Here is a 26,536-nt window from a genome sequence, read left to right on the forward strand (position 1 = left end):
ATGGGGTGGAAATACTTTGGACGAGACAGGGGAGTGAAGGTACGGAAGGGGCAGGAATGACAAAATTAATTAGATATTATTACCCTATGTTTATGTATCATTACATAACCTGTGTAACTACATCATATACGAACAGATGAATGAGAAGTTATACTCCATTAATGTATGATGTGTCAAAATGCATTCTACTGTCATGTAGAACTGATGAGAACAAATAAAAATGAGTAAGATGGGCTTCAAACCATTTCCTTAGGAAATTTTTCTTAAAAAAAAAAAAAAAAAAAAAAGGAGATGAGGGAGCTGTAGCTGTGGCTCAATGGTAGAGCACTTGCCTAGCACATGTGAAGCACTGGGTCCAATTCTCAGCACCACATTGAAAAAAAAAAAAAAAAAAGAACTAAACATAAATGAAGGCAAAGTGTCCATCTATACCTAAAAATGTTTAAAAAAAAAAAAGAAAAAGAAAAAAAGAGAGAGAGAGATTAGGAGCTGGGGTTGTGGCTCAGTGGTAGAGCACCTAGCACACATGAGGCCTTGGGTTCAATCCTCAGCACCACATAAAAATAATGTAAAGGTATTGTGTCCACCTACAACTAAAAATGACATATTAAAAAAAAAAAAAAAGGAGATTCAAGGCTGGGCCTGGTGGCACACACCTACCATTCCAGTGGCTTGGGAGGCTGAGGCAGGAGGACTATGGGTTCAAAGTCAGCCTCAGCAAAAGAGAGGTGCTAAAATAAACTCAGTGAGATCCTGTCTCTAAATAAAATACAAAATAGGGCTGGGGATGTGGCTTGGTAGTCCAATGCTCTAGAGTTCAGTCCTTGGTCCAGCCCAACCCCTCCCCAAAAGAAGAACAAGGGGCTGGGGTTGTAGTTCAATGGTAGAGCTCTTGCCTAGCATGTGTGAGGCACTGGGCTTAACACTCAGCACTGCATATAAATAAAATAAAGGTCCACTGACAAGTAAAAAAAATTAAAAAAAAAAGATTAAGCCAGTGCAGATACCTGTAATCCCAGTGGCTTAGGAGGCTGAGGCAGGAGGACTGCAAGTTCCAAACCTGCCTCAGCAACTTACCAAGGCCCTAAGCAACTTAGTGAGACCCTGTCTCAAAATAAATGAAAAGGGCTGGGGATATGGCTCAGTGGTTGAGCACCCCTAGGTTCAATCCCCAACACGCAAACACACAAAAAGATCAAATCGTAATACAACTGCACAATGTACATTATCTACTGAATGACAGTTATATAAAAATAAAATTTTTCCTTCATTTTCGTTCAAAAAAACAATTTTTTTAAAGTCTGAAATACCACATTAATTATGATCAACAATTTTAATATTTGTATATTCAGGCACATGTAGGAGAGGGTGGGTGTTGTGGACACACAACAACACTAGGCCAATGAATCTAGCAAATTGAACACAGAAGTGTTCAGAAGCTGGTTGATGGCCAGGTGCTAAAAACTATCACACACCTCTGATCAACCAGCCCAGTGACCATCTACCATGATCGACCTACCATACAAGAACCAAAAACTGAGGAACCCTGAAAAGAATCAGTGTATATACAGCAGACACCTAGGCGAGACCACAGAAAACGAAACGCTTTCCATAGCTAGACCTTTTAGCCTAGGACAATGGAGGTCACTCAGCAAGGTGGAAACAACAGAGGGGAAATGCCCTAACACTGAGACAACCCTTTCTTTCTGGCTGCTGATGCTGAAATTAGAAATAGGATTAAAATTGCCATCCCAGTTGATTTATTATTCTAAATCCCTACCTGGGAACTTCTCCCTCTCCCATGTTAACCTTGTATATTTTATTCATTATTAAAATCAGAGGTAGGACACAATAGGAAAAGAGCAACAAGAAAAGGTTTCTACACACATAAACTGAAATGATGTGCATTACATACACATCTGTAGTGCTGACTTGTGCAGACAATTCAAATATACACATTCTTTTTTAAAAAAACACCTAAGGAGATGAATTTAATCCAAGGTTATCTACAAGTGAGAAATGAACTTTAAATCAACTTGTGAGCAATACTCTGAGAAATAAAAGGCTCAACCTGCCTCTTTGGACATTTAGAAGGAACAAAAAAATTACAAAGAAATAAAACTTTAACTCCAGGTTCTGGGTCCAGATAAAACTGAACAAGCAAATTTCTCCCTCTTTCTTCCACTGAATGCAGTTATCAATTCTGAAGAGAATAATGAGGCAGCTATTTGAAGACTTTTTTTTTTTTTTTTTTTTTTTTTTTTGGTGCGGTACTGGGGATCGAACTCAGGGCCTTGTGCTTGTGAGGCAAGCACTCTACCAACTGAGCTATCTCCCCAGCCCTATTTGAAGACTTTTGAAAAGTAAATGATGGCAGATGGATAGAAGAATTTGAAGTACTATTGAGCCTGAGGTAATCTATTCACCCCCTTTCCTCTTCTGGTATGCCTCAGGTCAGACTGAGGAGGGAAAAAATTGGAAGGTAGACACAGGAAAGAACTTTAGTGAAGACTTGTCCTAGCTTCAGAGCAGAAAGGATCACCTACAGCCGTGATGGAAAGGAGGAACTATGGCTTCAAGGGAATGGCTTGGATCCTCCTGCTACTTAACCTTGGACATGGGTCCAGGAAGTGCACAGCCAAGTGGGGTAACTAAGGTCCTTGCTTTTCAGGTTACAGAACCAAAAAAAGGGAAGGAAAACACAGGGAACCATAAATAATAACAAAATCATGGTGAGGGAAGAGCCCAGGAAAGTCAGAAGGAACTCCTGGGTTTAGCACCAAAATAAACAAGCTCGAATGTGAACACAAACCACATACTCAAAATTTTGAGAACTTAACCATGGGATAGATCACTGCCCAGGTCCTGGACTGGCAGACGCTAAGTGAAGCACATGAGACGAATCCAAAAGCTCCAAAAACACAACTGAACTGGAACCCTAACTCACCCAAGGCTGTTTGCAACTTGCAGTCTGAACTGTTATTCTAAAACAGAATCATCAACATTCTCCACAGGGTATAAACCAGACGACAGTCTCATGATAGTCAAGATGTCCAAAATACAATCCAAAATTATGTGGCACATGAAAACTAAAAAAATTTAGACTCATAAGAGACAATGTAAATGCCAAGAATGAAACAGACATTGAAATTATCTGTCAAGGCCTTTAAAGGCACTTCTTATTAAAAATACTCCACAAAGGGTGAGCACTCTTGAAAAGAATGGAAAGACAAAGTGTCCAAGAAATGGGAGATATTAATCAACTCACTCTATGGACTCACAGTGGATTACTACAGAGGAAACTGTCTTTGCCCATGAAAACAAATCAACAGCAATTACTCCATCTGAACCACCAAGAGAAAACAGACTCAACAAAATGAACAAAGGCTCAAAGACCAGTGGGAAAATGAAAAATGCCTAAATTCATGTTACTGGTATCCTACAAGAGGAAAAAGAAATTTGGCAAACAAAAAGTAATTGCAAAAATGATAGCAAAGGTATTCCAATTTTGGCAAGATGTAGATCTATAGACTCAAAATGCACAGTGAACCTCAAACAAGATAAACCCAAAGAAATCTATCTGCAAATACATCATAACTATTTATTGAAGGTCAAAGGCAAAGGGAAAAAAAATCTCAAAAACAGCCAGAGAAAAATGACATTACTTACAGGGCAATGGTTTTTAGCAAAAGTTTTAATTACACCTGAAAGTATATCTGGTGGGGTTGGGGTTGTGGCTCAGTGGTAGAACCCTTGCCTGGCATGTGTGAGGCCCTGGGTTTGATTCTCAGTACCACATATAAATAAATATATAAATAAAACTAAAGACCCATCAACTAAAAAATATTTTTTTAAAAAACAAAGTATATTTGGCAATCTATGGAGACATTTTTAATGGTTACAACTTGGGAAGACAGAGATCTGCTGGAATCAAGTGGGTAGAAGGCCAACTGTGCTACTAATGAATCTACACAATACAAAGATCTGTCTTTAAGAAACATGTCAGCTATTATGATATCGTCTCAAAATGATACAAAATATACTTACTATGCATGCATTAATCAAAAGCTGGAGTGATATTTAATTGCAGATAAAGTAGAATTGAGAGAAAAGAAACAGCATGGATAAAGAATGACATTACATCATAATAAAAGGGTCAATTTACCTTTGAAAACATAGCAATACTAAATGTATATGTACTTAGCAACAGGGTTTCAAAATACAGGAAACAAAACTGACAAAAGCTGGTAAGAACAACACTCTAATCCATGATTATAATGAGAATTTCAATATTCCACTCTCAGGAAGGAATAGGATAAGTTAACCAAAAATCAATAAGTACACAGAACTGAATAGCATCAACCAACTGGAATTAACCTTTACAGAACACACCACCCAGTAACATGAGACATCCACAGTGACAGATTATAACTATCTCAAAACAGATATTCACACAACAAATATTAACAGATTTTCAAGAATTATAAATATACTAATGTTCACTAGCCATAATAGAATTAAAAGTCATAGACAGATAATAGGAATATCTCCAATCATTGGAAAACTAAATACATATAACTTGAGGAAAAAAAAAAAAAATCAGTGAAACCAAATGCTGGTTTGGGGGGCTTTTTTGTTTTTTTGGGGGTGGGGTGATGAAAGATTGGCAAACCCCTAGCAAGACTGACGGATTTAAAAGAAAGGGAGAGCAAGAGGACATAAATTACCAGTGTCAGGTCTGAATAAGGAGTATCACTACATCCCCCCAAAGGAATTTAAAGGTTACTAAGGGAATATTATCACAAAACTTTATGTATCTCTATTCAACAATCTGAATAAAACAAGTCAATTCTTCAAAAACTAAATTGCCAACATTATTCAAGGTGAAATAATCAGAAGAGTCCTATTAACTATTGAAGAAATAGTTTTAACTTAAACCAAAAAAACAGGTTTTGAAATTCTTTGCTCTGCTGGTTTCACTAGGAAATTCTATCAAACATTTAAAGCCATAAAACTAATCAGTATAATAACTAAAGAACAAACACATTCCAACCTTTTTTTTTTTTTCCCCTTCTTCTGTGTGATGCTGGGCATTGAAGTCAGGGTCTTACATATACTAGGCAAGTTCTCTACTGCTGAGTTATACCCCCAACACCTCCCATTGTATTTTGAGGCTGTGTTACCCTGGTAACAAAAATCAAAGTCAACAGAAAAAAGTATTCATGAATAGACAAGTCCTCCATTTGTTGACAAACTGAATCAAGCAATATATGAAGAGAGTAAAACACAACGAAGTACAATTTATATAGTAGGAATGCAAGGTTGGTTCAATATTTGAGGAATATTATTCATCATAATAGCCTAGAAAAATTACATATTAATTTATGCAGAAGCAGCATTGAAAACAATCCAACACTCATCATATAGACTGTCGGCAAAAAGGGAATAGAAAGAAGGCATTATCTTCAACCTGATAATCTACAGGAAAATCTGCTGCTAACATTTTACTTAAGGGCAAAGACAATATTTTTTCCACAAAGATTGAGAAAACAATAAGGATTGTTGGCTCTCACTGGGGTCCTAGTCAATGCTTAAGCAAGAAAAGAATGGAAAAGAAAAAGTAAAATTGCCTGTTTGTAATGATATGATTAAGTAGCAAATTCTAAGTAATGTGTTATTAATAACTCAAACTTTTAGAACTAATGTTAGTTTAGGAATATCAAAGGATACAAGTCAATACACAAAAAAAAAAATCAAACAAATCTATGTTAAATACCAACAATTGAAAATCAAGAATATTTGTCCATTAGCATAGCTACTATCTCCCCAAACAAAAATAAATAAATGCTGACAAATATATGGAGAAATTAGAAGCTACACACTATTGGTAGGGATGTAAAATGGTACAGCTTCTATGGGAAATAGCTTGGTAGTTCCTTTAAAAAAAAAAAAAGGGAATGGGGGTGTAGCTCAGTAGTAGAGCTCATACCTAGCATGCAGAAAGTCCTGGATTTTAGTCCCAACATTGCAAAAAAATATTAAAATTAGAAATACAGGCCAGGCGCAGTGTGTGCATTGTGGTCTCAGCTACTTGGGAAGCTTAGGAAGGAGGATTAAGTGAGCCCGGAAATTCAAGGCCAGCCTAGGCATCAATATCAAGACCATGTCTCCAAAAATAAAAAGAATTGGTAAAACACCCAGCAATTCCACTTCTGGGAATATATCCCCAAGAAATGAAAGCAGGGTCTTAAATAGATATTAGTTCACCAATTTCACAGCAGCATTATTCACGATAACCAAAATGTGGAAGCAAACCCATGTGCTTGGAGAGATACATGGATAAACCAACTGTGGAATATCCATGAAATAGGATATTGTTCATAGCTACTTAGTTTGACCCACTACTTATTCACATCATGGCATTAATTAGACTCAAATTCTCATTTGATTCATTTCAAGTGCTCGCTGTTAATGTTCACAAGAAATAAAATCTTACATGTGGAATTAGTAGCTTTGTATAAATATAATTGTTTTTAAAAATAAAATATTAAAAGCCAGAAGATGGAGGGAAAGACTCTGAGGAAGGATAGAGAAGAGGAGGAAATAGAGTCCTTTTTACCTCATATTCCTAACTTCAGTTTCATTTCACCACAGGGTTGTTTTGTTTTTGCATCTTTTTTTTCAGTTTATGCTATTTGGTTATCTACATGGTTCATGAATGATTCCTTCCGAATAATGACTGTTCTTCTAGATAAGGTATATGGTTATAATTCAACTTGTTATTCTACCACTCATTCTTTCAAAACGTGCCAAGTGAATCCCCACACTGTGGATACTCCAGTGAACAGCTCCCCCTCCAACGAAGCTCTCCTTCTCACACTTAGGATGTTATTTGGCCACAGAAAAAAGCAAGTGTACAGGTAAGTGTCTTGAAAGCCCCTACAAGTTTGGAAAGTAAAGAACTATGAAAATCCCATGCATTAAAAAAAAAAAAAAAAAAAAGGATAAACGTTTTTAAAATACTCTTTTTAAATGAGTGCTCTGTTGAATGTTTGGCCATGTAGCACTGATATCTGGAAAACAACTACCTGATCTCCTAGCCCCAAGCAATTAACTTCTTTTCCTCCTAGGTTTCATACATGGATTCACACTTAGTCCTAATTGTCAACCTGAACTTTGAAGAAGTGTAAGATCGTGTAAAAAAACTGCTTAGTCAGGCATGGTGGTGCACACTTGAAGTACCAGCTACTTGAGAGGTGAGGCAGAAGGATCCCTTGAGCCTAGGAGTTTGGGGCCAGACCGGGCAACACAGCAAGACTCAAGTCTCTTACTAAGGTGGGGAAGGGAGCTCGGCCCGAAACACAGGCGAGAAATTTATCAATTATGTTCTTGAATTGACCATGAGCACAATGCTACTGAAACCAAGGTCCTCTCAATTATGATGAGCACTTAATAGGTAGTGTGTTGTTGGTAGTTTTGCATAATTCAAATAGAAAGGACTAAGTATATTCACTTGAGAAGTTAGAGAACTCACATGCAGACTGTGAAATTGAAAGAACAGCTTCACAATTTAGCACTAACGCAGAATCCCAAAATTGCCAACCCTGCACCTTCTAAGCAGGTTAAAGCTTGAAAAGATGAAGCAGAAGCTGCTGGTGGGTCATTTCTTATGGATGGTTGTACCTACATGTTTTTTTCTCCATTTATACATGAGCTGCTGAAAAAGATTGAATGAAGACTGACTCCTCTACAGGAAGGTGGCCAAGGGTACAGAAAAGAAGACCAAAAGAAGCATCAAGGAGGAAGCACCTAAGGACACTTGGGGTTCTTTGGTCAGAAGGGAGAGGAAGACTATAAGACCAAGCCAGTGTGACTTCAGCAGTACTGAAGTCCATAGAGAAGGCAAAGCAAGACTTTGAGAGGAAAAGAAATTTGGCTTTAGATACCTCAAGTTTAAATAGACATCCAAGGGTACATTTACTTTCAAGCCAGAAACAAAAATGCAATAGAGACAAGTGAAATTTAAATGATTTTTAAAAGGAAACAGGGAAATGTTCATACTTAGGAAGAGAAAAGTACATGCCAGAGAATGACGGAGAGAACGACCAAGATTGAGACCACAGGGAGAGGAACCAAGGGCATAAGCATGACACAAAGGTGAACCACAAGGAAAGGCAGTGATCTGACCTCACGAGGGGCATTATCACTCCATGACCTTTCAACACCATTTCTCAAACTGCCAGGGCAGAGCAGCAGAGGGCCAATCCTAGTCTTTTGGGACAGGAATGCTCAAGATAAACCTGCGACTTCATGGACCACAAAATTAATGAAGCTAATAAATACTGAGGGAGCATCAAAAGAACACTGGCACTAACTTGAAGTTAACAAGGTCCTCTTAGGATGATGTAAATGCCAAGAGAATGAGTCCAGTAATACTAAAACCTGTAAGACTAGAATGTAAGCACAGACTCACTGGCATCCTTCTAGGATGCCCAGACACCCAAAAGGGCAGGGGAAGGCAGGGAATCAAGCATTTGTCCCATTTCTTTTATACAAACTATACCTCAGAATATTCTAACAACTATTGAGAACAAATTCCCTCTTTACAAATGTATTCCAGGTAACAAAGAAGAAATGGACCTCAAATATTACTAGTTCCTGCAACCACACTATAATGAAATCTAAGCAAGGATCAATGGCATTTCACATCACAAAGAGGCAGACACTACGTATCTCATAATGAAAGCATACCACCTACCACTCTGTCTTGTCAAAATGAACTAAAAGCAAACTTGTATATCAACCAAGCCCACCAAGCATCAGAGGAATGTGTTAAGTAACCACGTGTGGATATAGTTCAGCAAAATAATGTGGAGCATTCTACAGAATAAATCAACTTCAACAAACATGGGTGGCAGGGGTGTGGGGGGGAGGGTTGGGTGCAATGGTGCACACCTATAATCCTAGTGACTAGGGAGGCTGAAGCAGGAGGATCGTGAGCTCAGCCTCAGCAACTTAAGCAATACTGTGTCTGCAAATAAAAATTTCAAAAGGGCAGGGGATGTCGTTCAATCCCCAGTACTGCATGAGAGAAAAAAATGATGGGGGGGCAGGGCAAGAAAATAGTGTACTGATGAAATGATATGAAACAGACTAACCAAAAAGATCAAAGATTTTTTTGCCAGGCATAGTGCATGCCTGTAATCCCAGCAACTTGGGAGGCTGAGGTAGGAGGATGGCAAGTACAAAGCCATATTCAATAACTTAGCAAGATCCTGTCTCAAAATAAAATAAAAAGGGCTAGTGATGTGTAGCTCAGCGGTAAAGTGTCCCTGGGTTCAATTCTTGGTACTGGGGGGGAAAAAAGAGACAGACTGACTGACTTCTATGGATTGAATTGTGTCCTCCAAAAAATTCATGATAAAGTCTTAATTCCCAGTACTTCCAAATGTGACCTAATGAGGCATTAGGGTGAACATAACTGGTCCTTATAAGAAGGGGAAGGTCGGGAACAGACACAGCACACACCAAGAAGGCTACACCACAAAGACCAGAATTGTGCTGCCACAAGCCAAGGAACTATCAGAAAGCCAAGGAGAAACTTCAAATAACTCCTTCCCTCATGGCCCTGAGGAGGGGCCCACCTGTGGACACCTCAGCTTCCCTGACTTGAGCTTCCAAAACCATGACAGTGAGTTTCTATTGTTCAAACCTCCCAGTTTATGCAATTTTGTTATGGCAGTCCTAGAAGAGAATCATTTAGGGATACATACTAAAGTCTTTAATGATGAGTCGATATAACATTTAGGATTTGCTCCAAAACAACATAGAGAAGGAAGACAAGTGTAGATGTGCAAATAAAAGAAGACTGGCCACCATATATCGTTAATGGTTATAACTGGGTTTCATTCACTTCTTTTTATGTTTGATTTTTTAATAATGAAAAGTATGAAGAGGGCTGGGGTTGTGGTTCAGTGATAGCCTAGCACGTGTGAGGCACTGGGTTCAATTCTCAGCATCACATATAAATAAAGGTCCATTGACAATTAAAAAAGTGTTTTAACAAAAAAATGAAGACCCTTAAGATTAACTGAAGGGAAAAAAAAACAAACAAAAAATAGTAATAAAATAAATAAAGAAAAACTCCCACAACCACAGAACTACAGAAGGATGACAAATGTCCAGGGAACACAGCACGAGGTCTTGGAAAGCTCATGGAGATAGCAGGCAGGAACCAGAAATACTTGCTTCACATGCCTTGTCATTGGGAAACTGGAATTCCCCCGCACACCAGTCACTAAATCATTTCTAAGAAAGGTCTGACCCACCCCAGAGCAGCCATGCACAAAATACCCTACTGACCACAATTCCCTAAACACCAGAGTTTTCCAGCAACACTCATCACTCCTTAGTCTTTCCTCCAGACCTGGGGAGGATGCCATTTCTGTCAGGTTCCCTGTCAAACTTTCAGGGGCATATTCAAAGTAAATTAGTGACAACAGCAAGAAAGAGAAACTTACGTTTTGGGGGAAGTTTCCTGATAGAGAAAACTGATAATGGGCTGGGTATGTAAACCAGTGGTAGAGCACTTGACTATATGTGCCAGGTGTGGGTTTGAACCCCAGTGCTGTTTTATTGTTGAACAACGAAAACAAACCAGAACAGAAACTCTGACCTCCTCCACTACATGACCTGGACACTTGAGTTACTTCGCATCTCTGTAACTCAGTGGTCTCATCTGTCAAGTGGGGAAATAGGATGATTGTGAAGATTAAAATAGGTCACTCAGGTTGGGGCTGGGCCTCAGTGGTAGAGTTCTTGCCTAGCATGTGTAAGGCACTGGGTTCGATTCTCAGCACCACATGTAAGTAAAATAAAGGTCTGTCAACAACTAAAAAAAAAACAAGTATTACATATGCTGTTTGCCTGGAAATTAAAAAATAAAACAAAACAGTTCACTCCAGTGTCCAGCACCTAAGTGCTCAGTGTTACCATCTGTCATGTGCTCAAAGTCAGGCCACTGTGAAGAAAATCACCACCCACACATCCACTTTATTATCTGCTTCTACTTTAGAGCTCTCACTTGTATCCTTCAGCCTTTATGGGTTATTTCTAATATTTTAGATCAGTGATTTCCATTCTTGCTCAGTTTAAGGTTCACGTCAACTCCTGTCTTTGCACATTTTCTTCTGTTTGATTGAGTTAAAGTACCTCATGTTGTCAGCTTCGTACTGTCAATTTCACTTAAAATGCTCTGTCTCATGCAGTTTCTACCTAGCATTAATTCCTGTAACCATCATGGAACAACTAGCATCTGATCACAGTGCTGAAAAGCAATCTACAGTTGGACAGAACAACAACAGCTCCTACTATACAGACGTCGATGTCCTCCACTCACCCTGTCTCAATCTCTTCACCTGAAAGTCACCCCACTGACCCCCCAACCCTAGGCAGTCTTCTCATTCTCAGTTCACATTCATCCAAGGCTTAGTGTGAATTTTCTGAGCTATTTTATGTTAACTATGGTATTATTTCCCATCCCTAAAATAGGTAACATGAATCACTATTTTCCTGCTTGTTTCCTTATTTCTCCTAAATAAAGTCTCCTCAGTTTCCCTTTTTCTGCCAGAGCCTGGCTTAATGACATCGCTATTTCTACTCCTAACAGTACAGCCTGACCTCCTTAGAAGGGCGGTTTCCTGCATTCAATCTTTCTTCCTATAGTCAGAGTTCACACAGACAGGAAACAGACTTCCTTGAGATGTTACCAACTTTAAGAAGCCATTATTAATCTTATATAAATCCCTGACCTCTACAATTCATCCTCATTAAGTAATCTTCTAAATTCAACATGGATGACATAATTTCTCCGTTAAAAGTACTTGCTTCATCTCACATGAAGATGATCATTTTCTAAGGTTTCTACCTTATAAAGAGCATGTGCTTTGATTTAGCCTGAAATGTGGGCATCCTTCCAGTGCCCTGGGCATTTTAACCAGAGTGGGTGGCTGATGTGAGGGTGACTGTCAGGGAGGGTCTGATGCCCTTCTCTAGGACTGCTTGCTATTGCGTAATACCCTTGCCCACACTAGGGAAGAATAAATTGCTTTTAACTGTGAAAGAAGCCAAGGGTGTCTTAACACTCTATAAGTCAACCTTCTCTGAACCCTTGCTGGGTTCAAAGGTAACAAGTCAAATACTGAGGTGTTCTGTTAAGGCAATTCTAGGGTCCCACAGAAGGGAAGGCTTTTAAGATTTCCTGTAAGATCCACCGAGTTGCAAAAATTGCTTCAAGTGCAGAAAAAAGCAACAAAAAGACCTTTAAAAGAACAATCATTAACCCATTAAGTTCCAAGTTTCCAACTCTGCAAATATTTCAAATATTTGCATTTAATAGATTAACATTTGTTACTCAGATTAAGTTTTTATAGATGTTCCAAATCTGGGATAATGGAACAAAATGGGTTAAGATAACTCTGCACATGGGGGTAGGGGCAGGGAGTAATATTTTATACTGCAATTTTCATGTGGACCCTTGGTATTTCATTGTTAGTATATCAGTTGCTTGCCTCCCATGTCAAGCAGTGCCTAACCCATTGGTATGTCAAAAGTCTGGATATAATCTGAAGAGTCTTCGATTATAAAGAGCACCCCTTATCTCACTGTTGGGCTCTAGAGGTAACTTCATATTTTTTTTTTTTTTTTTTTTTTTTTTTTTTTTTTTTGGTAACGGGGATTAAACTCAAGGGCGCTCAATCACTGAGCCACATCCCCAGTCCGTTTTTTGTATTTTACTTAGAGACAGGATCTCACTGAGTTGTTTAGCGCCTCACTGTTGCTGAAGCTGGCTGTGAACTCGAGATCCTCCTGCCTCAGCCTCCCGGAGCCGCTAACAACTTCCACTTTCTTAATCACACCACACAACACATACTGAAGAGAAAACTTACACTGTTGAAACCTCTTCAGAATTTCTTCCTAACATATTTATCTTTCAAGTCAACTAAGTCCAGGAAAAATCAAATATCCAGTTGTTGAGGTAAAGCCAAGGAACAGTCCAGGTTTTCCAAAAAGATTGTGACTTATAATATGCATTCCCCATTAAGTACTTGTCAGACAATATATTCAAATCTTCATCTTGGAAGATATAGTCATTTCAGTCACAGGCAACATCAGGGCCTCATCAGCAGATAAAATCTTACAATACAGGTGATGACCCATACCTCACATTGCTTTCCCCACCAATGAACTCTGGAAACATCACTCCACCTGTTTCTGTCACTGACCCAAACAAGAGAATGTTACTTGCTCATTAGTTACTCTATGACCATTTCATTTACATACTTAATGGGTTGAACAGTTTACTTCAAAGGAGGCGCCTTAGGCATTCACTGAGTACTTATTAGGAATCTTTATTATTTTGATTGGACAGTAAATGTAAGAAAATACAATTAGGAAAATTTTTTCTTTTTTCCAGAATTTTGGAGGTTTTTTTCTTCTTTCTTTTTTGACATGAAGACATGTCTTAAATTTAAGGAATGGGGGCTGGGGTTGTAGCTCAGTGGTAGAGTGCTTGCCTAGCATGTGTGAGGCACTGGTTCAATTCTGAGCACCGCATACCAACAAATAAAATAAAGGTCCATCAACAACATATATATACTTTAGAAAATGGGAACCCACTTAGAAGTTGAGTACATTGTAAGAAAAAGGATCATCAAGGATGTTTTAAATCAAGTATTCTGCTAGGACTTTATCACAGCGTCTGCAACCATGATGTTCAATGAAGAGGGGCTCCCTCAAGCCTTCACCTGTTCTCTCATTGGTCCGGGTAGCGGGTAGGGGTAACTGAGGGTTTAACCTACCATTGAGCTTTTATTTTTATTCCCAGCCTTTTTAAAGTCAAGACAGGGTCTCACTAAGTTGTCCAGGTTGTTCTGCAACTTGGCAATTCTCCTCCTCAACCTCCTGAGCACCTGGGATGGCAGGTGTGTGCCATGTGCCTGGCTACAAATCTATTCAAGTCCCTCAGGCAAAAGTGTGGGAAATAGTTTTCTCCCATTTCCCAAATGTATTTCACATATTTGGTGACAAACCTAATTCTCAGAAGGGCCTTCAAAAAGTTAGTTTCTTCATATCATATCTTTATCTGCCATAAACACTTGGGTAGAGAGACATTCAAGTCAAGCCAGTGTCCAAAAGTGATTTACCATCAACCGGAACTAAATGGGCAGAATCAAAATGCAGTCTGTAAAAATAAAAAAATAAAAGAAACCACTTGGGCCTTGCTAAATGCACACAGTATGCAAGATATGCTACCCAGAGAACCTGAAAGGATCTCCTCCTCAATCAATACTTGATAGTATAAAGATGATGAGAAACAGAAGTAGGGTTGGGAGAGTAGATCAGCAGTAGAGTGCTTGCCCAGCAGGTGTAGGCCCTGGTTTCAGTCTCCAGAATAACAGTTAATAATGAGGATGACAAAAGTAAAGACAACAGTGCTATAAACGTAACAGTCCAGCTACAAATCTTCAACGCCATAGCACTGTGGCCTCACATGTGTTTCTGCATGGTCCCAGATTCTGTGGTCCCTTTCAGTGACCTCACAGAAGATGGCTTATGATGACCAGCAGAATGGGAAGGGGGCTGTCTTCCACTTCCAGGTTAGAACTTTGGATGGATATTAAGCTCTAATTGCAGATCCACTCTTGGGTTTTGTGAAGCTGAGTCAGGGCTCTGTGCACACTTCTCCTTTCCCAGCTGTTCCCTGTTAGTTTCTGCACACAGAAGGCACTGGAGAGAGACCAGAAAGCAGAGTGGAGGGAGATAGGACATGTGCTCTCCTGTTTGTAAACTGTTCCTTTTCAGCACTGCACTGCTTTAAGGGCTGTAGTGTGCATGATCCTTTTTTAAGTGGCTACAATTAGAAATGAGGAAAATGAAGCTAGAAGAATTCTAAAAACATATTCAGAGATCACGTTAACTAGATCAACCAACTAGAAAGTAGTAGAGCCAGGATATAATGCCAAGACTGACTCCCAAAGCCACCATGTTTCCTAGAAAATAACTCTAAGTCTTCTTCAAGGTACTCCCAGCTGCTCCACAGGCCTATTTACACTGCTCACAAGTGACTCACTAAAGGCATGTGCTTACTTTTTTACCTTCCTAAATCTCATTAAGTTCCCTTCCCTTTTTCATGGCTGTACTTATCTGCAAACAGTATCATTTGTCCTGTGGAATGTACCATTTTCTGAACTTGGCTATTTGTTTCAATCTGTCCCTCCAACATCCGTATTTCTTGTAAAATCAAAGTTAAATTGAAATGGAATCTAGTCAAACCCCTTTTTCAGGCAAGACTATTTGGTCTATGGTACTATGTATTTTTCACTCCATCAAGTGAGGAGGTACATAGTGTCTGGTTGTTCTTCTTTCTGCGATCCTGAGATCAATCAGTGGATTCAAAGCCTAATCCTTCCATTATAACAGGAATCTAGAACTGTAAGTTCAAAATTACCACAGTCTACAGTAAGGCTTAGGCACAAGACAGCTAGCATACCCACTATAACAGTATAAATAATGACATATAAAGTGACCTTCCTCCAAAAAGAAATAATAAATGGTAGTCACTCAAGTCTTCAATAAAAGTTAACACTTAATAGCTCATCCTACTCCTAAGAGGTCCTTAGTAAATTTCCTTTTGTTGATCAATATATTAATTAATAAATGTTTAAAAGGGGTCAAAAGTGCAGAGTTCCAAAATCTAGTTCCAAGCTTTTTCTACGTTCTTCCTTAATTATTTTAATCTTGTGCCCACATTTGCCCATTTGAAAATGAAGATGTCACCAACTGGTGGTACCTCAAAAGACTATGGAGAAGTCAAAACAAATTAAAGAAAATTAGGTTCAACAAATAAAGGTTTGTTTTTATAAATTAGACTTTACTCAGAATGAGGGAAAAGCTTGAGAAGCCACAAATTAAATTTGGATACTATGAATGAATTAAAAGAAAACTCTGCCACTAGCCTATAGTAGATAGGTGAGTTATTGGCACATTAGACTTAATATTGGCTGCAACTATACACTATTTCATTAAAGGTACATTATATTACATGTAATTCTTGAATAGAATATCATACTAAATCACATTTTAAAACCATATTTAATATGGTTCATCCTCAAATAAGGGTATCAAACTACTAATCCTGATACCATGACAACAGATTTGGGGACCCATTCCCCAAGCTACTGAATGCCCTAAGAAACATTAATCTAAAACAGAAAAATGTAGCAGTTTAATCTTTTATACTTTACAGATAGAAAGTGACATTTTTAATACATAAAATAACTTGAAACGTATTTAGCATATACCAAAAAACCAATCCTTTCCTGCAAAGCTTAAATGCAATAAAATTATTCAAAAGATAACACTGTGTAAAACATTCTGAGCACAAATCATCTGTTACCAAATAAGGGACCTTGGGGAATCAAACTGCAAACCTTCCTTCCTCAACTCAAAGAAACTTTTTAATCATACTTTGATTTTTCTAACATGTCACTTCAGAAGACTGATTTGAAACACACAAAACTAGTTCTTTTTGATTTTTATATGTGAAATACATAAAAGCCGAGAAGTTTCCCTGCAGCACCTTCTCTAAGGCAGGTTTTAAGAACTTGTAGGATCCATCATCTGGAAGAGTCAAGTGACATTTTCTTTGATCTCTTCATCTACTGGTGCCTCAAACTGTCACCATGACATCATTACTACGCTTTGGAAGATGCTGACACAGGCTATCTAACTATGCTACATAGTTTGTGTTTATACATCACTGCTATAGTGCCACCATCTGAGCAAAAGGAAGCAGAATAACATTTCAAAATAAAGTATAAGTAGTACTATTCATCTTTTAAAAATTGCCAAGGAGGGAATTTCATAGTTAAATACAAACTCACTAACTAGGGAAAAAACCAACAAGATTCTGTCCAGATAGGATGGCGAAGATAATCTGGTAATTCAAGACTATCTCAAGTTTTTTTTTTTTTTTTTGTTTTTTTTTTTTCAGTATTTCCAAGATGGGATTTGTAAAAGATATACCATATCATTAGGAAGAAAAACTCAAACTAAGACACAAGTCATAAGAGAAGGATTTTGTGTTCTAGCATACCCGAGAGTTGAAGGAAGGAGAAAAGTCTCTGAAAAAACTAACAGCAGTAGACTTCGATATTTGGGATCTTAAATTCAAATAGAGAAGTTCTTACCTCCCACTGCAAATGAGGCGGGATATTTCGTATCTGAAGTTTCCGAATCCTGCAGAAGAATTAAAAAAATTTTAAGGGAAAAAAGAAATGACATTAATAGCCAACATGAAAGTTTAGAAACTACATGAGATACCAACTTCTTATTAGCTATACATCAACATATAATGAGAAAATGTAGCCCAAGAAAGCTAATTGTAAGATGCATATTGAGACCATTTGGAGATCTAACATTATTGGATTATTATGACATATTTTCAAAGTCACTAAAACTAGCAGAAAAAATGTTTGGAAAACATTTCATCTAATGACTATATTCAAAATTCAAACACTTTCTCCTAAAATTAAGCCTCCCAGGATACATAGTCCAGATATGTTTTTCTCAGATAGCAGCCAAGGGGCCCATGAATAGAATTCAGGGAATTCAGAATTGGGGGTGAGGGGTGAGAATTACATGTTTTCACTACCCTCTGATGAAAATTTAACACTTTCTTCAATTATGAATGTTGGCAATAAATCATGAAATTGTAATACATGTAATTTTGACATCAATATAAATCAGGTATTTTCATGTCACATTAAGTTGTTGCAAAACTAAGTATCTCCACTCACTGTGGTGAGATTCAAAGAAGATTGCTAGAACTCATTACTTACATTAAGCACATATTACTGAGTTTTAAGTTTGCTAACTATATTCCAAAATTGTTTCACTTATAATCCCTATATATTTCATACATTTAAAAAGATCCTAAGAAGAGGTGTATAGGTTTCAAACTGCCAAAGGAATCCATAGTGGAGAAAAATTTTAAGAATCCCCACCTTAATACAAATGCCAACATGCACACATACACACACACATGTGAAGGAACGAAGCATTATCAATTATTTGAGACTGTACTCGAGATGCCACAAACCTACTACCCCCTTAGAAGTGAAAGAAACTTTTAGTCAACTATTAAAACCAATAAAAATTTTATGGAATCAGATCTCTCTGGCCACATTAAATATCACCCCAAAGAAATAAAATAATAAAAATAATAACAAAACCTATCAATTGAATTTGACATCAAGCAAAAAAAAAGTATACTTCTTCAACTTACAAAATTAGAAACCACATCAAATGTCCCTTTCCAGGTCAAATAATTCACAATTTTGAAGTTCCATGACAAAACACCAGTTTATACTAGAGTCACAGACTAGTTCTTTGCCTCTTCCCTTTCCCCAAAAACAAAAGAATAAATGCCACAGCTGATGCCTATTCATCTGAAATGACAAGAAAAATGTAGATGAAACAAACTCAGGTATACCCTATTCGTATCACTAACTGGATGATGAAAAGGTGAACCACTTTTTTAAAAATATATGTCTAGTTGTTGATGGGTCTTTATTTATTTATATGCAGTGCTGAGAAGTGAATTCAGTGCCTTACACATACTTGGCAAGTTCTCTACCACTGAGTCCCAACCCCAGCCCAGGAGAACCACTTTCAAATCATTTTTATGACTAAGCAAAATAAAGTAAATCATCAAGGAACAGTGTACCAAAGAAATAGTAAGGGAATGTCAATCTCAGGAAAACAACAACAAACAAACAAAACACCATCTACTTGGAATTTGCAGATTAAATACAAGTTTGAGATTTGTATAAAAATAACTCATGTGCTCATAATTGTGAACACTGTGGAACAGGGACTAATTTTCTACAAAAAGCTTAAAAGTACTCCCTAATAAAAAATGTTCTAATATATAGATTTCAGAATTGTTATATATTATAGGTAACATAAAAGTTACACTGTGTAAATATTTACTCTGGATAACTAAGGATGCAAGAACCATTTACCACACATATGCAAATACTAATCTATTTTATTCAAGCATCTGACAGATGATCAGAGGCATATCGTTAAAAAACTAAGTATTCACCCCTATTGTACTCATTTTGGGGAGTACATATTATTACCAAAATTTTTTCCCAGAAACACATAAAATTATACATACAGATTTCAGGTCAATTAACAGGTGATTACTCATATTATAAACAAAAATCAATTTTTCAGGAAATTTTTTAAACAGGATACTTTCTGTACATTAAAAGGAATCCATTAGCCCTATTTTCCAAGGAATTTCTACTCAGTCTTCAAAGTGTACATTCAACATTTTTTTACTTGTTGGAAGTTACTCCAGAATAACTAGTTCCCTTAAATGGTTGTCCAGTTTCCATTATCTGACTCTCTCAAGTTCCATTTTAGACAAACATAAGACCTTCCATACATAAGAATTCCAAACCTAAGAATTTCCATACAGTGGTTTGACATCTAGAATTTCATTTATGCAGAAACTAATCTTAGAGTTTTACCTCTGATTCCTAACCGTGTGCTCCAAGCCTTTTTTTCTTTTTTTTTAACATTTTTAGCTGTAGATGGACATGATACCTTTATTTTTTAATTTATTTTTATGTGGTGCTGAGGATCAAACCCAGTACCTTGTGTGTGCTAGGCAAGCGCTTTACCACTAGGTTACAACCCCAGCTCTGTGCTCCACTCCTATCAGTACAAAAGCCAAGACTGAACATGAAAACCAACCAACCTATGGCATAAATGGTACTCACAGAGCACAGAAACATTAACTTCTGCTAAGGAGAGGACTTGAGAAACTCTACTCCCCAGCTGTGCTTAAGAAGTTGGCTATACACAATTAAACACTATCACCCACTTCTCTCCATCTCCCACCTGAGCTATTAGAACTAGGTTTTATTTAGATTGATTTAAATATTTAGGAGTCAAGACAATAAATATTGATGTTCTAATTGATTGTTTCTACTACATTATTAAATTATTAAAGCTCAATTCAACCATCAACAAAATAAATTAGTGTTTCACCTCCTCCTTTAACAAATATAAGTAGGCTGCATGGTCCTTAACAACAGGGAGTAAATTAGACTATCTTGCTCACTGTTGCATTTCAGTCTGGAACAGTGCTCGACACCTGATAAGCATTCCACTGATAGTTAAAATAAAATCTGTTTAACTGTAGAACGGAAAGAAAATCACAAGATTCACGAATCCACTATCAAGAAACTGCTAACATTTCCAGTGGTTTTCTTACAGCTTATAAAGTGAGAAAAACAACTGCTGCACTTAGGTTTAAGGGGAAAAAACCCTGAATTGCTGAAGTACTTGTATTACTAAAATTAAAAAGTCAACATAATCTATTCATACATAAATTAATCATATGGAATCATAACAAAATTTAAGGATTTTCTCCCTTGAAGGAAAAATGGAACAAAATTCTCAGGCTAACAGATAAATTTTTCTTTTTTAATGCTTACTGTGGGTCTGGGAGTATAGCTCAGTGAGATAGCACTTGCCTAGCATGTAGAAGACTGTGGAGTTCATCCCCAGTACCACAAACAAAACAAAATGCCTAAGCACACTTGAATATTAGTTCTCATAAAAATTCTTTATGTTATTTATTAAAGCAGATTTAATTACAGGATAAAGAGCCAATAGAGAAGTTCCTATAGATTCTAAAAAGCATCTTCAAGATGTAATTGCTGGGTGAGTAGACTCACATTTATAAGCCCAATCACTCAGGAGACTGAGAAAGGAGAATCACCAGTTCAAAGTCAGCCTCAGCAATTTAACAAGATCCGTCTCAAAATAAAAATTAAGGAAGGATGGGGATGTAGCTCAGTGGTAAAGTGCCCCTGGGTTCAATACCCAATACCAAACCAAACCAAACTTTACTAATTGATGGAATTTATTTGATTTTCTATAAATTTTCAGATCCATACTAAAGTAGAAAAACTAGTAAGATGAGCATCCATATACCATTACCAGTTTCAATTATCAATTATCATCTGAATCGTGTTGCTTCTAAACTCACACCTCAGCCAACAAGTCCCATTTACATATGAGGTCATGCTGGAATAAATCAGTAACTATGAAAGATAAGGACCTTATTTCAACCTAACTACAACTCCATTATTGTACCTAACAAGGAATTTTTGGCACTCTGTTATCAGAATGTTTATTTTCAAATGCCTGGTAACTATTTTTTCCCAACTTTTTATTCATATCAAGATCTCAACAAGATGCAGATATGCACGAAACTAACATGTCATTTAGGTTTATTTAATACAAGAGTTTCCCTGTTTTCTTGTCCTCTATTTGGCAATCCCAAGGTAATAAATTCTAGTACCTAATTCTGGATTTTACCTATTGCATCAAGGCGGAATAACGGTATAGCAAAGCTGCTTTCTCATGGTGTTCAAGAACTAGAGAGCGAGTAAGAGCACATGCAAGCTGGGTGCCAGGAATGAGACACACCCTCTAGTGACCCACTTCCTCCAACAAGGTGACACTGGACCATTTCCACTGCCTCCCCAATAACACCAAATATGAATCCTTCCATGGATTAATCCATTGGTGAGGTCAGAGTCCTCCTAATCCAATCACTTCCCCAAATTCCCGGCCCTGAACATGACTGCACTGGGGACCAAGCCTTTAACACACAAGCTTTGGGGGACACTCTAGATATAAACTGTAACAGATGTTTTTGTGTCATTTATCACATACCCTCACCCCTGATTTCATCCACAGCTGTGGTGGACAGTCCCATGCACACTGAAATTATCATGCCTCCTTTCAAATCAAAGCACACACTTTACATGTCCCTTTTTTAACCTCTGAGCTTTCTCTAAAGCTTCAGGAGGCTATGAGCAGCCCAGGAACACTGCAGAGATGAAATCCTTAAGAACTATTCACAATAAATGGGGGTAGGTGTGGGGAGGAATGCCAGTAGATAAACTCCCAGTCTTTCATATGGATAAATCTGGGAGGTAGTTGTACATTTCTCTAAGGTCCCATTCCTTACAGCAAACTCAATAAAGCACCCCACTGGATTTGCTAATTCCCCATTTCATTCTCCCCATCCTGATTCCTACTCCTTAAAATCATCTCCATACAGAACCAGTTTCATACCAAAACCTTGTCTCTGTCTCAACTTCAATGAGTCCTGCCAGGAACAGAGGTGCACACCTGTAATACCATCAAGTCCAGAGGCTGAGACAGGGTAACAAGTTCAAGGCTGGCCCAGGCAACTTAGCACGACCTTGTCTCAAAATGAGAATTAAAAACCAGCCAGACGTGGTGGCACACATTGTGATCCCAGCTGTTTCAGAGGCTGAGGCAGGAACATCACAAGTTTGAAGCTAGCCTCAGCAACTTAGCAAGGCCCTATCTCAAAATACAAAATGAAAGGGGCTCAGTGTTAGAGTGCCCCTGGGTTTAATGCTCAGTACTGAAGAAAGAAATATCCAAAGACATCTTTTCTTACTTTTCAGAATGTAACTTAGTGTCCTGGCATTGTTCAAAGGTCACCAATGTTTTAGTGTTGTTGTTGATGTTGTTGTTTTTAGAGTTCAAAGCTTATGTAATTATGAGATTCTTTTTTGTTGTCTAATTAGTTATACATGACAGTAGAACCCATTTTGACACATTGTACACAAATGGAGCATAACTTATTCCTCAGACTGTATGTGATGCTTAGTTACACCAGTAGTGTAATCATACTTGTATATAGGGTAATAACGTCTATCTCAGTTTACTGTCCTTCCCATCCCCGCAGCCCCACCCCTCCCCTCCGCACAACCCAAAGTTGTTTCATTCTTCCCTACCCCTCTCCACTATGGATCGGCATCTGCTTATCAGAGATGTTTTTGTTTTTTCATTCTCATGAAATTACAGATTCATAAATATCATATGCATGAATCCATTGCATTAAATCTTTCTGACGCTCAAACTCCCCAGTAAACAGCCCCTTTACGTTGGTTCCTGTATCTTTCCACATGACTAGTTTGAGAGCTATTTTGCTTTCTGCTATGATATTTCAGGTTAAATTTATACATTCCTTGCCCCCATCTGCAATCAACATTATCTACGTGGAGCACTATCAGAAGAATATAGAAGCTACAATCTAGTCACTAGAGTTGCTCATCCTTTTTGGATTGGTCATTGCTCCACAGTTAGTGGTAGGAAATGCACATTTTGTTTGGAACAAATAAAACAGGCATTCAATACTGATTATTTCTAATTCAAATTTTAGATTACTAGGGTTTTGCTAAAAGTCTTTGTTATCTTCATCTTTTCTTCCACTGGTAAAATTGACATAAGAAAGAATATAAACAAAAAAATGCTTTATATATATTATCTCATTTAACCTTAACAGATTTGTATAGACCCGCAAACAAAGGCAGAAGTAGTTTGATTTGCTTACGTACACAAGTTCATTAGTGGCGGGGTCAGAATCTACTTCTGGGTATTCTGTCTCCAGAGTGTAACCTCTTAACCACAATATATCAGTCTTACTAATTTCACTTACAATCCAACTAATAGCATAACCACATCAAAAACCTCAGTAAAAAGTACAGATTGCAAGTAATGTTCAAGGTAAAAGAGATGCTAATCCTAAGCAAAATTTTCAACTTACCCCTTAGCTTTAATTTTTTTTTTAAGTGGTAGATGAACACAATACCTTTATTTTTACGCGGTGCTGACGATCAAACCCAGGGCCTCCTCACATATGCTAGTAAAATGCTGTACTACTGAGGTATACCTGCAGCCCACCCCTTAGCTTTAAACCTGATGGTCATAATTTACTTATTGCAACCTATTATTGAAATTACATGGAGAAAGTTATTCAGATTGAGCATCTTTAACCTTAAATCTAGAACACTTCAAAATCTGAAATTTTTTGACCACTAACATGGCACCAAAAGTGGAAATTCCCACATCTGACCTTATGTGGCAGGTCAGTCAAAACAAATGCACTGAAAATATTGCATAAAATTACCTTCAACCTATAAGGTATATATAAAACATAACTAAATTTTGTGTTTAGACTTGGATTCCATGCCCAAGATAATTCATTATGTATGTATACAAATAGTCTAAAATTTTTAAAAGTACTAAATCCAAAATGTTCCTGGTCCCAAGCACTTCAAATGAGGGATCCTCAACTGTATATTTATACCAAGAAAGGAAGAAGAAAGGAAGGCAACTATACTATACTAAAAACTGAGCTACTCTTCTGCTTTAAGAGTTTATGGGGCTGGGGAGATAGCTCAGTTGGTAGAGTGCTTGCCTTGCAAGCACAAGGCCCTGGGTTTGATCCCCAGCACTGCAAAAAAAAAAAAAAAAAAAAAAAAAAAAAAAGAGTTTATGAAGATTGTATACAGACATTCAGGTACTGTGAATCTAGTCATTTCATGTGAAGTTCCAATGCAAAACTTGCAACCTTTACATCCAAATGAACTTCAATCTCTGTCTCATCCCTTTCTTTCTACCAACACTCTTAAGAATCAAGTGGAGGGCTGGGGATCAATTCCCAGCATCACAAAAAAAAAAAAAAAAGAATCAAGTGGAACTTTTTCCCACTTCATAGATAAAAGATGCTGATGCTCACACAGTGAGTCAACACTGCTAACAGACTGAAGGCAGAGAAAGCCAACCCTAACTTGCATCTTGTTCCCTTTGCCTAATTTCCTTATGCCAAGGATTGGAACATGAAGTACACGAGTGAACTGTTCATTCTCAAATAAAAAGTCATACCATGTAGAGACTAAGAGCAGCACAGTGTGGCCTCTCTGACGTGCCACTTGGTGGCACTCCCCACTGGCTACAAACTGTTATTCCAGCTGCCCAACTTACTCAAATCTATGCCCCAGAGGAATTTTTTCAGGCTGGATAAACATAATATTGTTACATTGCAGTTATATCTATACCTTATAATTTTACATAGTTAAGAATTAGCTTTTTAAAAAATTTTTGAAAAGGTTCATATTCAAAAATAGGAGTATTAACTGGCCACTGTTACCTGGTAAAACTGTGCTTCGCTGTTGATTTGGCAATGTCTTACCAAATCCCCTGACAAGAAATATTACCTATGACTCAAGAATTTTTTCTTACATCATTTCTTTAGGTAAAGCTGTAACATGTTCAGAGATTTATCTTATAGAAAGGAAAAACTAGAAAGAACCTAGAGATTTAGGTTAAAGGGGTTCACTAAACCAATTGCAATATACATAACAAAATCTAATGAAGACATTATAAATGTGAAAGAAAAATGAAGACATTTCATGACAGCATTAAAAAAAAAAAAAAATTCCACATATATTCCAGGGCGAGGGGTGTACTCACTAGTAGTGTTTGCCTAACATGCACAAAGCTGTGGGTTCAATCCCCAGTACAAAAAAATAGTCCCACACATTACAAAAATTAACAGAATACTACCTCATTTAAAAATGAGTTTTAGTATAATAACAAATATTCATGAGCAGGACAAAGCTCACATTCGGTGTGTGTGCACATATTCACCAACATTAAGAAAAATAAGGAAGAGATACTGCACTGACATACAACGATAAACTCTGGCTGGTAGAATTGTGAGCAACTTTTAACTTCTTTTAGCTTTTGTGTTTATAATACACTCTACATATTATTAAGAGGGAAATAATCTATCATAGTCTGTATCATCAGCTCCCCTGAAGTTTTACAGTCTAGCAAAAGAAATCACACATTTTAAGTCAGTCTTGAGGAAGATCAGTAAAAATGGAAAGAGCGATCTTGAGATTGAACAGGTAGATGCTAGGTTAGCAATCCCTGTGAAAGACTGAATCATACCTATTGGATTGACAGAGTTCCATTCAACTGTTAAAGGGTTATGTCAGATTCACTGAATATGACTGGTGAAAGGGGAAAGACAGTAGGCAGTCTCCTCAACTGGACAGCAAGTCACTGCAAGTGTGGTCTAAGTGTGCCAAGTGTGCCAGCCTACATTATATTAGAATCATCACAAAAGCCAGGTTCAGTGGCACATACACCTGTTATCCCAGGGTCTCGAGAGGCTGAGGCAGGAGGAGGGCAAGTTGGAGGCCAGCCTAAGCAACTTAAGGCTGGGTCTCAAAATTTAAAAATGAAAAGTTCTGGGGATGTAACTCAGTGGTACAGGGCCCCCAGATTCAATCAAAGAAGAAAACTGGGGCTGGGGATAAAGCTCAGATGGTAGAGTGCTTGCCTCACATGCACAGGGCCTTGAGTTCAATCCCCAGCACCAAAAAGGAAAGAAAACTGAGGCGGGGCATGATGGCACACGCCTGTAATACTAGTAACTCAGGAGGTTGAGGAAGGAGAATTGCAAGTTCAAAGCCAGCCTTAGCAACTCAGGGAGACACTAAGCAACTTGGCAAGACCCTATTTCAAAATAAAATTAAAAAAAGGGCTGGAGGGCTGG

The 26,536-nt window shown here is 37.7% G+C and overlaps 1 protein-coding gene across 1 annotated transcript in view; it reads right to left on the reverse strand.

The window, feature by feature from the left end:
* IGF2BP3 (insulin like growth factor 2 mRNA binding protein 3) overlaps positions 1–26,536 on the reverse strand; it is a 141,496-nt gene that overhangs the window by 77,809 nt on the left and 37,151 nt on the right. The window contains 1 exon segment of the mRNA XM_079151135.1: positions 17,250–17,298. Within this exon segment, the coding sequence (XP_079007261.1) occupies positions 17,250–17,298 (49 nt within the window).

Source organism: Sciurus vulgaris, assembly GCF_902686455.1.
Source record: "Sciurus vulgaris genome assembly, chromosome: 8".
Classification (NCBI taxonomy): Eukaryota; Metazoa; Chordata; class Mammalia; order Rodentia; family Sciuridae; genus Sciurus; species Sciurus vulgaris.